Consider the following 15,274-nt stretch of genomic DNA (forward strand, 5'->3'; position numbering starts at 1 on the left):
AAGATGGCAAATTTTATGTTATATATATATATATATATATATATATATATACACACACACAATAAAAAGAGAATAAGGTAGAATCATATGCACTAACATGGAAAGATACTCAAGATTGATTGTTCGGTGAAAATGGAAATTGTGGACCAAGAAGTATAGTAAGAATTATTATTTTTTTATAGTAAGAATTATTAAATTGTGTGTGTGTACATGCACATGCAGATCAGGGAAAGACAATAAACCTCTTAAAAGTGGTTGTCACTGGAGGTTAGGCTTGTCAGGACAGGCAGGAGAAGGGAGATTCTTTGTCCTTTCCATTACATCAAAAAGAAGTGGTAGGATTATGGGTAATTTTGAATTTTGGGGGGTATTTTTCCATACAAAAAGTATAAACATACTCAACAAAACAAATACCATCCTTGTCCTCAAAGAGCTCAGAATCAAGGGTGGAGCTAGGTATAGATTGAGATAATTACCACCAAACACTATTTGTGACAAGACCTGTGGAAACATGGTAGAGGGGGGTCACAGTCAGGGAAGTCTTCCTGGAGGAGGTAACATTTTGGGTCTGGTCTTCAAAAACCACAAGGAGTCAGTTAAATGGAGAAGTGGAGATAGAACTCTTTTGGTGAAAGGAAAGGCAAAGGTTAGAGAGAAAGCATGAGGTTAGGGAAGTATCTGTAAAGCCCAGGAGCTGAAATGCAGCTGGCCTTGGGAGAGCTGCTGCCCAGCGAACGTTTTCTGTGGGGGAGTGACCATCTGAATTTGTGTTTTGGGCAGATCCTCTGATGGGGCCTTTTCTGAGCTGAGGTTAGAGACCCTTCTCTGGGGCAAAGCCTGGAAAGAAATAAAGTGTCCACAAAGAATGTCCCAGTCACCTCAGAATTTCAGCCGAGGCCGCAAAGGCTGAAACATTGGCAGAGTTGCCAACACTAAACAGGCTGGACCACCTGTGCAGTACTCCGAAAAAGGGAGGGCAGGGCGAAGACTGCTCCTCCTCCCCTCTCCTGGCCCCTGGGAGCAAGCTAAATCCTCCAGGAACGTGGGAGGACACTCTATTTTGGAGAGTTGTCAGAGCATTCACTCTGTCTGTCCTCCAACCCACTCCTCACTAGGGACTGGAAGAAGCTGTCCTCCCCTCCCCTCAAACCAGGAGAGAGAGGCTTCCAGAGAACTATTTTGGGAGTTTTGGAAAGGGAGGTTCTGGGGTCTGGAATCTGGTGCAAGCTGGCAAATGGAAGGGCTCCTGGCAAGGGGCTGTTTCCTGTGCAGCACGTGCAGACCCCTCCTAAAGGAGAATGTAGGCCTTCTGGAAAAGGACCGCGCGGAAGAGGGCTTCCATTTAGGGGTGAGGGGATCCCAGCAAAATGAGGCTGCAGGTGTGTAGGAGGCTGAAACCGAGGGGTTGTAAGCAGCCAGAAGGAAGAGGCACTTCCCCCTTGAAAATCGGTACGTCTCCAAGGAGCCCATGAAAGTGCTCCTAAGAGATAGTGTCCGCATATGGAATCTGCCACGCCCAAGTGACCTTCGAGGCTGTGACTTCTCCCCGACCCGCCGGGAGAGCCAGAAGCTGGCCCGGGAGCGGGGGGGTGGGGGTGAGGGGGGGCGGCAGCAGCGGCGCGAGGACGCCCAGCCTCCTTCCCAGCCAGCAGGTGTCCCAGCCAGAGGTGGCCGGGACCCGGAGAGTTTTGCGGTAACGCAGGCCCGCACTTAAGTTAATCACCCAACAATAAACGGCAAACTCAGAAAAGCCAGGGGACCTGCTGAGGTTTCATCCGGGAACAGTGAACCAGGAGTCCACAGAATGCGCTCGAAAGGGCAACGGCAGGAAAAAAAGAAATCGCCTTTGTGCTTTCACTTGCCGAGTCGAGCCCCTTTCACACACAGCTACAAAACATTAATGACGCCTATCTTGTGAGTGGGGTCCTGGAACGATGATAAGATTTTCCTCCCACTCTCCCCGCTATCGGCCAACCCTTTTCTATTAAAACGAGGCGGACAATTATCGCCTGGGAACTCGTGCGTTTCCGCTGGCGACGAGTCCCGGCTCGCTGGCTGGGGTCCAGGATCCCCGCCCCTCCGGGCTGCGGAACTCAGGTCCTCGCCTGCCCCGCAGCGCCCCCTGCTGGCGGGAACCGCCGAGGCCGGAGCCCCGCCCAGCCTTCCCCCAGGAGCCCGCAATCTTTGCGGCGAGGCACACCTTCGTGCGCAAAGCCGCCAGACGAGGGGTGTACCCCGGTAGCCAGGAACCGGGCCCGCCTATCCGATAGGGGAGGGAGCTGATCTGGTCGGAAAGTTCGACCGCGGGTGAGCCCGGGCAAAAGGGGGTGAGGTAGGAAGAGGGGAAGCAAGGCTTTGGAAGTTACTGCGGAGTTAGGAGGGTGAGGGCATATTGAGGAGTCATTAGTATTTTTGCTGTCTTGTGTATCTGGGCGTTTGCTCAAGCTGGTACTTCTGCCTAGAAAACATTTCCCAAGGTTCCTTTTTTTTTTTTTTTTTAAGAACTTAAGGTATTCAAGTATATTGAGAATGAATATGAAAATATTCTTGTACCCATCACTCAGCTTGAGAAATACGACCCAATAATTATAAAGTACTCTTTCACACCACACCGTGGCTCCTTAAATTTATATTTCATTCCCGTGTAAGTTTTTATTTATTGTTTTTGTATGTATTCACAAATATAGGTGCAGGAAATCAGAAAAATTGTAATAGATATATGCTTTCTTCGATATATACTGTATAGAATATATGCTATATACATATACTTTCAAATACACTATAGTATGGTATAGTATATATATAGCATACAGTGCATATACTGTGTATATAGTGAGTCTGTATGTATAAATATATATATATATGGAGAGAGAGAGAAACATTTACCCCCTTACCACCCTGCTTTTAAGATTGTTTCCGTCTTTCTCGGACTTGCTGACTCCACAAATTGTCATCCCTTCAGGAAGCTTGCCTCAGCACCTCTCCTCTCTGTGCTCTAGTGATATTTACCCAGCTAGGTAGAAGTGGCCTGCTTAGTTGTCTGTCCTCCCTCACCAGGCCCTGAGCTTCCTGGGGGCTGGGATTGTCATCTGCTCAGCCCAGAGCCTGGCATCGAGGTGAGACTCAGATTTGTTGACCTGATGGCAGAGAATTAGGCCAAAAAGGCTAGTTGAGGCCTTGAAAGCAAAGGTGAAACTTTGGACTTTGTCTTGGCTAATGGCTTTCCAGCTGCGCTCTGTGGAGTCCCGGATTCTCTGGAGGCGACCCGAGGGCTGATGAAAGATGGTCAAGGGGATGCAGCTGTAGCCCCGCTCATCCTCCTTCAGCCAAATCGATTTCTTCTCAACCCGTTTTATTCATTGGGCTTCTGTACAAAGTTTCATTGGGAGAACTAGCATGATAGATTAAAATAAAATGGACAGGGGTGAGGAGTGTGGTAGGTGCGATGTCCTAATCCTGGCACCTGGGAATATGTTAGGTTGCGTGGCAAAGAGGGATAAAGGGTACAGATGGAATTAAGATTGTTAATCAGTGGACCCTGAGATAAAAGGATTATTCTGGATTGCCCTGGTAGGCCTATGGCTATAACAACAGTTCTAGTAACTAGAAGAGGAAAGACCAGAGAGGGGGCAATATGAGAAGGCTTTTACTGGCTTTGAAACTGGAGGAAGGGGCCACCCACTGAGGAATGCAGGCACCTCTAGAATATGGAAAAGGCAAGAGGCTAGATTCTTCCCCAGAGCCTCCCGAAAGGAACACAGCCTGGCTGATGCCTTGATTTTAGGCCAGTGAGATGCATTTTGGACTTCTGACCTCTAGGACTGTGAGATAGTAAATTTGAGTTGCTTTTAAGACACTCAGTTTGTGGTGAATTGTTACAGCAGACATAGGAAACTAATACAAGGAATTACTGAAGGTGTTGGAGTTAGAAAGGGGCTGGTCTTACACAGTAGTAAGATTGTGCCAGGAGGGATCATGGAGAAGCTGGAGCAAGTGTCACTATGGATCTCAGGCTGGAAAGAGAAGGAGGCCCCAAAAGATGGCAGAAGGTGGATAGAGGGCTGAGAGGCCGGAGTTGTGTGTAGAGCTTATGGCTCTTGATTAGTGTCTCCTCCTTTCCCAATACCTGTCCAGGGTGGGTGGGGAGTCCTTCATCACCTCCTGGACTCTGACTGGGTCCCAGTCTAGGGGCCAGGCCTGTGGGCAGGGTGAGACGTCCCCCCGACAGTAAGGGGTTCTCCTCAAGTTCCTCCAGCAGGGGCTGGCCATCTTAGAAGGAGGCAGCTGAGCCAAAGCCCCCTGACCCCTGACCCCTGAGCTCTCTGGAGTCCCAGTGTGGTGGTGTAGCATTGACAGCCTGCCGCCTAAGGGTTTCCCCTCGGGGGAAGCTCAGTAAAAGTGGGTCAAATGAACAAAATGGAAGAAGGAGTGAAGAAATACCTGGGAAGTACGCCCAGGTAGACAGATCCCCGTAGTTTTTACTCATGCATCCTTTCAGTCAATAAACTAAGGAAACTTTCTTGAGCTCTTGGGGTCCTGGAGTCATAAGGAAGCATTAGACCAGTTTTTTGCCCGTAGGGGATCTTTCTTGCCGGCAGGTAGAAGAAAGACAGACATGTTTTGTGTATGAATGACTAATCTCGTCTGGTCACAGAATTTTTAAATATCATAGCCCTATTGTAAGTGAGATATATAGCGGTGAAGTCCTTCCAGGGGAGTGACTAAAACATGATTAGAAATATAAATTGGAGGCGTGCCTAGGTGGCTCACAGGTAAGTGTCTGCCTTCAGATGAGGTCATGATCTTTAGGTCCTGGGATTGAGCCCCATGTTGGGCTCCTTGTTCAGCGTGGAGCCTGCTTCTCCCTCTGCTCCTGCCCCTCCACCTATTTGTACTCTCTCTTGTCTCCCTCTCTGTCTCTCAAATGAATGAATAAAATCTTTTAAAAAAGAAAAGAAGGATAAATTGGAGTTTCAGTTTTTGGTCACTAAAGTAGAGGTCAGGTTGCAGGAACCCTATAACACACCCAACTCTGGTAATCTGGACCTTTGACCTGTTCCCAAGGGAGCACTTCTGCCTCTGCCTCTCACTCAGTGAGCCCAGAAGCCCTTAGGCTGACCCCAACCTAGTTGCATCAGTGGGAGAAAGAACTGGGCCTTCCCAGAACTGAAGGAGGCATGTGACAGGGAGGAAGTTGGGAGTGGAGGCTGGATAGGAAGACCTGCCAGTTTCTGGGGTCTCCTCTGGTCAGCCATGCACACAGAGCCTTTGGAACAGTGAAGTTTGCGGCAGACTCCCCGAACTGTAGCGATGCCTGTATTCTCAAGTAACAGAAAAGGCCCGGGCCCCTTGGGGTGATCTGAAGTCTCCAGAGAAGGGACCCTGCCACTCCCTCAAAGAGCTCTCTCTTAGCCGGTCAATGGAGTCTTGATTCCTCAAAATCCCCCATTCAGAAGACAGTGGGATTTTTTTTTTGTTTGTTTATTTTTTTAGTTTTTGTTTGTTTGTTGTTTGTTTGGTCTTTAGCTTGGAAGAGTCTCTACTTAGTCCAGCTCCTCAGTTTTGCAGTTGGTAAGCTGAGGTGGAGTGACTTGCTTAAGCTCCCCCAGGGAGTTAGCCAAGTCTTGAAGGGCAGTAGTTGATGATCAGTGGCCCTGGTCGTTCCGACTGCCTGGGAGCTAGATCCTCTGGAAACGAGAGCATTCAGGCCTCAACACAGATATTTCTTCTCCCCTGGAGTAATAACCATGTTTGGAGTAAATGCTTGACTCCCTGGCCATGGACATGCCCTGGGGATCTTGTTGAAACGCAGTTTCCAGGGGTGCCTGGGTGCCACAGTTGTTGAAGCGATCCCAGGGTCTTGGGATCCAGCCCTTCAGCAGGCTCCTTGCTCAGTGGGGAGCCTGCTTCTCCCTCTACCTGCTGCTGCCCCTGCTTGCGCTCTCTCTCACTCTCTCTCTCTGGCAAATTCATTAATAAAATCTTAAAAAAAGAAGAAATATAGTTTCCAATTCAGTAGGTCCTGGGGAGGACCTGAGAATCTGCATTCCTGATGAGCGCTCTGGTGATTAGATGCTGGTGGTCTGCAAACCACACCTGTAGTAACAGGGCTCTAGCTCATTTATTTAATATTTAATTTAATTTTATTTCTAATACATGTCCCAATGTGATAGTATCATATTTATCTGTGCATACGTTCATTGTGGCTTTCTCCCCATTAGATATAAACTGCCTGAGCAGGGTGCCTTGTCTGCTTTGTGTCTTGTTATAGCTCCAGGCCCAGGACAGTGCAGACACAGGAAGCTCTTAACATATGAGGTCCCCTGCGTGACAAAGGGGGCCAGGTTCTGGAGGGCGGGGTCCAAGGTGTCCTGTTTTCTCCTGCCTCCTCCTGGCCCAGCAGGGAGCAGGAATGCACCAAAGAGTTTCAGTATCTGGGGGTTGGGCATATAACTGCTCTTGACTCTTTTTTTTTTTTTTTAAGATTTTTTAATATATTTATTTGACAGAGAGAAATCACAAGTAGATGGAGAGGCAGGCAGAGAGAGAGAGAGGGAAGCAGGCTCCCTGCTGAGTAGAGAGCCCGACGCAGGACTAGATCCCAGGACCCCGAGATCATGACCTGAGCCGAAGGCAGCGGCTCAACTCACTGAGCCACCCAGGTGCCCCGCTCTGGACTCTTGGTTCCTAGTATTTCTCAATAAGTGAGGACAGAAGTAATAGGGCAAGGAAAAACAGCCCGAGACCCATAGATAACAAATGACGCGTATGTATAAAAGTCATTTATAAATTAGGAAACCTATCGCAACCTTAGTCTGAGTCCATTCTCTGGCTGCCTGGACCCAAGCCCAGCAGGGTTGCTTGAATACTGGCAGGCCCAGAGCATTACATGACCATCCTACCCCCTGCACCACATTCACATGGTGTTAGACCCTTGGGGGCCTCCACCCTAGTCCATCTGGGGCCGGATCAGTTTATCCAACTTGGGGCATTCAGATCCCCTGAGGATGAGGCCACTGGCAGCTTTGCAGAGGTCAATCCAGGAAGTGCCTCGCTCAGCCTCAGTTTCCCCACCTAAGAGCAAGGAAGAAGGGAAGGGGAGAGGTGGAAGACTGGGGAAACCCAGTGACACTTGGGGTCTAGTCTAGCTTCTGCTGCCTCTCTCACCATCCCCCCCTGACCAGAACTTCCTTACCGGCAGTGGCCCAGCTGGACCGGATCTTCTCCCAGCCCTAGGATTTGTGGCATCTGGAGAGCAGGGGACCTTGCTGAAGCCCCACCACACTCCGTGAAAAGACCCGTGTTCCTTCTTTCCTGTCTTCCTCCATTCCCCTCCCCACTCCTAGAACTTGTCTGAGTTCAGCCTATCCCCTTAGATCCCATCTGTCCTCTAATTGGAGATGTTGGGCAACACTTCATCCTGGGTCTTCCATCTGCCCGGTAGCCTGGAGGCAGTCTCAGTTTGTAGCCTGCTGGCAGGTCGAGGCCTTTCCCTCTTCCCCAGGGCTCCTGTGTGTTCTACACTCGTTGACTCTCGTGGCTCATTTTTTCTCCCAGTGAAAGATTAGCTCGCTTTCTCCAGTTTTCACTAACACCCACTCACTCACTCACTCACATCTGTGGCACTCACTTAGTCCCTCTGTTTCAGGTCCAGGAATCCATCTGGGAATGAATGGACTGGCCCGAGATGGGATTAGGATACAAACACAGAGGCAGAATGACACAGAAGGTGCAGTAGCATGTGCTCAGGTGGAATCCCCGGAAGTCTGAGCTGAGGGGCCCTCACAGAGGTCAGTCCCCTCATTGAACAGACGGGGCAGAGGAGGCCCAGGGAGGCCTCAGTTGGCCCTGGGCCACTGGGTCAAAGATGAAAAAGCTGACACTTGGGGGGCATTTCTGGCCTGTCCACCATGCCAGGGTCGGGTCTCCCAACCCTGTCCACATGACGCTTTCCAGTCCTGAGCTGGAGACCGGGGGCCTGGGTTCGAAAGGCAGGGTCATGGCCTCAGGGACCTGGACATGGATTCAGAAGGGGTTATACAAGCAGGGCTGAAAGGGCCATCCCTTCAGAGCTCCTAAGCCTTCCCTCTACAGCCATGAACATTGGAGCCCAGGGAGCCTGCTTGCAAGTGAGCCTGACAGCAGCCCCAAACCCAAACCACAGGGTCTAATCTCGTGGTCTTTGGCTGTACTCACCACTCAGCCATTTGGGATGTTTGACTACAAAGCAAGTCCCACTTTGCTGAAGCGAAAACATTTTAGGAACATTTATCCTGGGGGTACCTGGGTGGCTCACTTGAAGCATCTGCCTTCGGCTCAGGTCATGATCTCAAGGTCCTGGGTTCCAGCCCCATGTCGGGCTCCCTGCTCAATGGAGAACCTGCTTCTCCCTCTCCCTCTGCCGCTCCCCCTGCTTGTTCTCTCTCTGTCTCTCAAATAAATAAATAAAATCTTGAAGAAGAAGAAGGAGAAGAAGAAGGAGAGGGAGAAGAAGCTCAGTGTGGAGTCTGCTTGTCTCTCTCCCTCTGCTCCTCCCCCCGACTCCACTCCTTCTCTCTCTAAAGTAGATAAACAAAATCTTTAGAAAAAAAGAATGTTGGGGCACATGGGTGGCTCAATGGGTTAAGCCTCTGCCTTCAGCTTGGGTCATGATCTCAGGGTCCTGAGTCGCTCTTTGCTCAGTGGGGAGCCTGTTTCCTCCTCTCTATCTGCCTGCCTCTCTGCCTGCCTCTCTGCCTACTTGTGATCTCTTGTCTGTCAAATAAATAAATAAAATCTTTAAAAAAGAATAGAAAAAAAAAGAATATTTTTCTCAGTAAAGGACAAAACCAAACAAAAAATGTTTTGGAGGTAGAAATGAATCAATCAAATCTTCACTTAAGTAACCTGTAAAAATTAAATTATTTTGGGGCACCTGGGTGGCTCAATGGGTTAAGCCTCTGCCTTCGGCTCAGGTCATGGTCTCAGGGTCCCAGGATCGAGCCCCACACTGGGCTATCTGCTCAGTGGGAGCCTGCTTCTCTCTCTGCTTGCCTCTCTGCCTACTTGTGATCTCTCTCTGTCAAATAAATAAATAAAATCTTAAAAAAATAGTTAAAAAAATTAAATTCTTTCGCTTACTCTATTAATTTAAAAATCTTTCCCTTTTCTACTTATAGTTTAGGAAATGATTTTATGCAAATTCTTTACCCCACTGACTAATGGAGGTAATACTGGGCTCGTGTGTCTTGCTGAGTTTTGCTTGCATCAAAGTACTGGGACAGCAACCTGCAAAGGACAGGAGTGGGGCACATCTGTCCTTCCTTGAGGAGTGATTCTGGAAAGGAAGCTCACATTAGCACCACCTACAGTAGTATCTTCTGGATGTCCAGTTGTGGCTGCAGCCGCTCGGGCTCCCTCACCTGCCAGAGTCCTCACTACTGCCTCCTGTCGAGCTAGGGACCCTGTTTTTCAAGGCGACTGGACATCATGACCAAAGACCCTAGAGCGTATGGGAAAAGTGAACCTAATGGTCATTATTCATCTCATATCTAGGGAGCATTTGCAGCACTGGGCCCTGGAACAGGTTCAAAATGAACTGAAGTGTGTGTAGCAGGTTCTGGAATGAAGGAATAAAAGAGGGCTTGGAGAGCCCAATGGACGAGAAAGTTCCAGGAGGCAGTGCACCTTTACTGAGGTCTTGCAATAGGCCAGATATTTCATAAACATCATCTAGAATCTTCAAAATGACCTGTGGGTGGGGGTTATTGCTCATCCCAAATCCTCTTTGCCTAAGAACTAATAATGTGATTACTTTACCACCATAGGCCTCAATTTCCGCCTGGGTAAATGGGGAACTCCTACCACATGCCATTGTTGGGAGGATGGAATTCTGTTTTAAGCACTTTGCTTCAAAAAGTAAGCCCTTGATCAATGTCATCACGACTATATCACAGGAGAAAGCTGAGGCTCAGACAGGAACAGTGACTGGTCCAGGGCCATAAGGCCATAAGAAGGAAGAGCTGCCCATGTTCTCTGTTTCACCTGGCAATCTTTGACACAGAAGAGGTTAAAGTGGAAGCTTTGCCCTGCACAGCAGGCCCATGGCCTGGACTTGGCTACCCTCTCTGCTCTGGAGAAGCGGGCTATCTGTCCAACACAGGATGACCCCAGCTTTCCTGTGGCTGTGTGTATGGCCAGTCCACAAAGGACACTTTGCGAGAGGGACACCCTTGGTTTTCCTCTGAAGAGCCAAGCCGAGCCGCGTCATGGCTGAGAAGTTGGGCATGTCAGTCCCATTTCCCTCACCTGAGAAGAGGACTACTCGTGTGTTTCTGCCTCATAGAGCTACTATGGGATTGAGAGAGTTAAAGACTGTCAAATGGATTTCAGGCAACCCAGTTGTGTGCTAACATAAACATGGTGAAGGCAGGCGACCTTGGGGTAAATACTATAATTTGCTGGGGAGGAGCTAAAGGGAGGTAGAGTACAGTTCACCATAAAGATGAAGTTTCCTATAGCTCTGGCTGTAGGCATGGGAGAGAGCGGACTAGTGGACGATGGTTAGTCAGGAGGGTACAGAAGGGATTCCTGCCCTGGGGTAGGGAGTGAGGGGGGCTTAGGTGAGATAAGATCCCCTCCCTGTGCTCTCCTCCTCCTCTCTCCGCACTGTTGGGGCAGAAGGTCCCTAGCAGGTCTTTCCACCCAAGGTGGTGCAGTGAGCAGCTAGCTGTCTGACCCAGAACTTGGAAGACCTTGTTCTCCACTTGACTCTGACATTTGTTGCACAACCATAAGGCTCTCTTTAGGCCTCAATTTCCCTCGTTATCTCATAAACAAATAGAGCAAATGCAGTGTGTCAACTGTGATAATGGGACTGTGCAATGGATTATTGTCTTCCAAGACTTCAGATCAAAGGACTAGGTCAGTGGTGAAGAAGCATTGTAAGAATTCCATTGTTGTGGAATTATAGGTTAAAGTTGAGAGAGACCTGCATTCATCTAGGATCAGCTGGGAACCACACTTGGTGGTTTAGAAAGCATTTTCATGGGCTTTATCTTCTTCGATCCTCTCAACAGCTCAAATTTACAGCTACAGATATGGCTCTAGTTCACTTGTGTAAGTTAGGCAACCTCGTATACCAGTCTTTTAAAGCCCTGACTGGAGGTGGGAGAGAGGAGGGGCTGGGCTGGCATCCCAGCTCCAACGGGGCCATGGGCAAATTACTTTTAGTGTAGAACTTGATGTGAGGTTAGGTGTTCAATAGGTGTTAGCCAGCAAACAACCAGAACACATAGCTGGGAAGCGGCGGGATTGGGGCTTCTGGCTCCTGTGTCTGTGCTTTTTGCCCCATACTAAGCTTCTTCATGTCCCTAGTTCATTTTAAAGCCAGGGCACCCCAGGTTGAACAGTGTACCGTGCATACAGGCAGACAGTGAAGGGGCAGCTGGGTCTCAGATACCCTGAAAGTGTTCATGACTGCCCTGGGGTGAGAGCCCTGGTCACCAAAGGGCAAGGCTTCCCTCTAACTGGCCGGTCCAGTCCATGAAAAAGGGGGCGGGCCCTTGCGGAGGCAGTCTTGGAGTGCTGAAATGACAGATGGAGAGCTGGCAGGTCTGTCTTTGGGCAGACGGATCGCCTGAGGCAGATATTGGTGCTCAAGCCCTGGGATTGGCCTAAAGAAGGGTTGTGTTGCCCCACCGGCTGGGCTTTGGCATCCTGTCCAACTGCTGTCACATCCAGACATAAAAGTAGCCTCGACGTAGTGCTGGGGCAGTGTGCTGTGCTTAGCGAGGAAGCAGCAGCCACCATGCAGGTGCCAACCAAGCTCTACCCCAAGAACTGCCTGCTGACCGTCATGGACCGCTACTCGGCCACGGTGCGCAACATGGAGCAGATGGTGATGATCCCCAGCCTCCTGCGGGATGTGCCGTTGAAAGGGCAGGGGCAGCAGGCTCAGGAGGGGGCCCCTGATCTCTATAAATACTTCACCATGCTCAAGGCCATCCGCGTGGATGTGGACCATGGGCTGCTGCCCCGACAGGAGTGGTGGTCCAAGGTGGCAGGTGGCAGAGCCCATGAGTCCGATCATGAAGCTGCAGAGACAGAGGATGAGGAGGAGAGGGTCTTGGGGAAGCTGGACCTGGAAGCTCAGTTCCACCTGCACTTTTCCAGCCTTCATCACATCCTCACCAATCTTACCCTGAAAGCTGAGGAGGTGACAAGGAAATACCAGGAGATAATGGGACAGGCCATGTAGGCCTTGGACTCTAGGGAAGGTAATGCTGGTGTTGGTGGGGGTCAGAGTCCGCTGAGGGACATTCCAGGGGACACAACTCAGTGGGAATGGGACAGCCTGGGTCTGAGGCAGGCACCTTCACTGCCAGGTATTAGGGCCATGACTCAGGAGGGTTCAAGGCCAGGCTTGTCTTACTCTCTTGGCCAGGCTTGGTGAGAAATGGCCATGAACTGCAGGCTGATAGCAGGAAAGGTGGCCCGTGAATGTATATGTATGTGCATATGTGTGTGCTTACGCATGCATGCATTTACTAGTTAAGTATGTGAATGCTTGTTCACCAGCCTGGGTTCAAGGTCTGACTCCACCACTAAGGGCTCGGTTTCGTCAGCTCAGTTCTCTGGATTTCCCTTTCTTCACTGAAGAGTAACAGTACTGATAAAAATAAGGCACTTGAGTGGTTTTATAGTTTAAAATCACTTGCATATCAATTTTCGAATGGAACTATCATTCCCTCTAACAGATGAAAAAAACTGGGGGCCTGAGAAGTGAAAGGAGTCCGCGGTTATTCAGGGAACGGCAGAGCTGACCTGTGAATGAGCCCTGGTCTAACTAGAGTCCAAACCCCTTCCTGTGTGCTAGTGGACTGCCTTCACACCTTAGGATTCTGCAGTCTGGCTGCAGGTGGGGATGGGGGATGGCAGGGTAGAGTGAAACCCTGCTCTTTGTAGGCCAATTATACTTCAATTAAAAAACAAACAGGAGTGCCTGAATGGCTGTCTGTTGAGCGTGTACCTTCACCTCAGGTCATGATCTCAGGGTCCTGGGATGGAGCCCCGCATCAGGCTTCCTGCTCAGCAGGGAGCCTGCTTCTCCTTCTTCCTCTGCTCCTGCTCTCTCTCTCTCTCAAATAAATAAACAAATCTTTAAAACACACTCGAACAAAAATCCAACTTGGTGTCAACTTTCGCAAAAAAGGAGGAAGGAAGGAAAAAAAGGAAGGAAGGAAAGAAGGAAGGAAGATGGGGAGGAAGGAAGAAGGGATGAAGGAAATAAGGGGAGGGAGGGAGGAAGACGAGAGGGAGGAAGGAGGGAGAGAAGGAAGGAAGGAAAAAGCGCTTTGACCTGCCCAACTCCTTCAGAGACAAGAGCAGCGGTTCTGTGCCGTGTGTCAGCACGTAGGAACCTGGTTTTTGTAGAGGCAATCTGGTATGGCAGAAGTTAAAAAATCTGGGCTCTTGCCCCAGTTCTACCACTGACCTCTGTGTGACCCTGGACAGCTAGTCCAGCTTTCTTGTCAGTAAAACGTGGAGGTGAAACTAGCTGTTGTCCCAGCTCTGAGAACTTCATTCTCGGGGTGCTATTGCGCGGCCAGATTTCCTACAGCGACACTACCGTCGAGCTGCTGTGTTATTTTTCCTACTTCAGTGGGTGCATGATAGGGATTGATACTGACTTGGTTTGTTACATTTCTGCTCTCCACAGATCCCAAGTGACAGAAGGCAGACTGTGTGGTGAGGACACGAACACTAGCTCTGAGGCAGATGGGAATGGTCTGGACCTGCAGCTGGAAACATAGGCACCTCGGTGTCCTGCGATGCTTTCCTGCCTCCCTCAGAGCGCCAGTTTGTGGACTTGGCAACAGGTCACCTTTAGAATGCTTGCTGCTATTCACAACTCCCCTCACTCCTCTCTCCAGCAGGGGTGGTTGCCAGTAGTTCATGAGGAGCTCGGCATTACCTGCCAGTGTGTTACCGTAGACCACAAGTTTTCATAGCTGACCAAGTTAAATTCACATCCTTTCTCTGAGCAGTCATTCACATGATCCTGGATGTTATGTAACCCACTGGAGCCTAAATTCCTCATCTCTAAAATGTGATAGTATCACTGATCTCACGAGATTGTCATGAAAATTTAAAAAGATGAATCAAAAGCCCCTAGCATGTGAGTGCTATTATCAAAGGTTGATTTTTTTTTTTCTCTCCCCTCACCTTGTATTTACTCTAGCTCTTACGTTTTATCCTCCAGGACTAAGGGAGAGCAAAGTCCCTTAGGATGAATGGTTCACACTCTTGTACCTGCCAAGCATGAATGAACAATACCTTTTATTTGTTGAAGTAGCAATTTAAAAAAACTTGCAAACATCTTTGCTTCTAAAGTAATTTTTCAGACATGATTTCATTTTTAACAGGGGAGACCCAAGAGAATAGACATGGGACTCATCTGATTTTGCCCAGAAACCATATGCTTATGTTCATTCTAATCTGAAATCATGTAGAGAAATAATCTTACTGATCTCCCAAAACTAATCTGATCATAAAATCTGAGCTTGGAAACTTTTTGGACAAATACGTGAATTCAAGAAGTCATTAAGAATAAGTTTATTGCAGGTAGATGGGGATTTTCCTTTTAATGACACCAAGCGTGGCTATAGCCCAGTTTAGCAGCTGAGCCCACTTTCACCAGGGTGATCCATCTACAAGCAAAGACCCCTCTGCCGTTACAGTCTTCTGTCCTCCCAGTCCTGAGCTTCTTCCTTTTAAACTACCCTCTATACTGATTACTGCAGAGAGCTCAGAAATACAAACCTGACCATGTCATTCCACTAAAACCGTTTTAGTGACTTCCCATCATCTATAGGATCAAGTCCAAATTATTCTGCATGATTCAGAAAAACCTCCATAATCTGGCTTGCTTTGTCTCGCTTTCTACTGGAACTGGAACAGGCAAACCTTTTCTGTAATGGGCCATATATTAAACACTTTCGGTTTTACAGGCCAGAAGTTCTCTGTCACAACCACTCAACTCTACCCTTGTAGCATGGAAGCAGCCACTGACATGGAAACAGAGAAGCATGGCTGTGTTCCAATAAAATGTACTGGCAGTAGACACGACTTGGCTTACAGGCTATCCCTTGCCAACTCTGAGCTAAACTCCATTTTAAACCTGGCAAATGCCGGGGCACCTGGGTGGCTCAGTGGGTTAAGCCTCTGCCTTCGGCTCAGGTCATGATCCCAGGGTCCTGGGATCAAGCCCCACATTGGGCTTTCTGCTCTGCAG

At 49.0% G+C, this 15,274-nt stretch overlaps 1 protein-coding gene across 1 annotated transcript; it reads left to right on the forward strand.

Annotated features, from left to right (window-relative positions):
* Positions 1-11,645: 11,645 nt before the first annotated feature.
* Positions 11,646-14,358, forward strand: LOC101677898 (thyroid hormone responsive). Its single transcript, XM_004763461.3, has 2 exons — positions 11,646-12,257; positions 13,700-14,358. Exon 1 carries the CDS (start codon positions 11,789-11,791, stop codon positions 12,236-12,238), a length of 450 nt encoding a protein of 149 aa, XP_004763518.1. The 5' UTR covers positions 11,646-11,788; the 3' UTR covers positions 12,239-12,257; positions 13,700-14,358.
* Positions 14,359-15,274: the final 916 nt, after the last annotated feature.

Source organism: Mustela putorius, unplaced genomic scaffold (genome assembly GCF_011764305.1).
Source record: "Mustela putorius furo isolate JIRA1106 unplaced genomic scaffold, ASM1176430v1.1 tig00003987_pilon_pilon_pilon, whole genome shotgun sequence".
Taxonomy (NCBI): domain Eukaryota; kingdom Metazoa; phylum Chordata; class Mammalia; order Carnivora; family Mustelidae; genus Mustela; species Mustela putorius.

Excerpts from the sequence above, each read along its gene's own strand:
- LOC101677898 (XM_004763461.3), top strand. The coding sequence starts at position 11,789 with ATGCAGGTGCCAACCAAGCTCTACCCCAAGAACTGCCTGCTGACCGTC.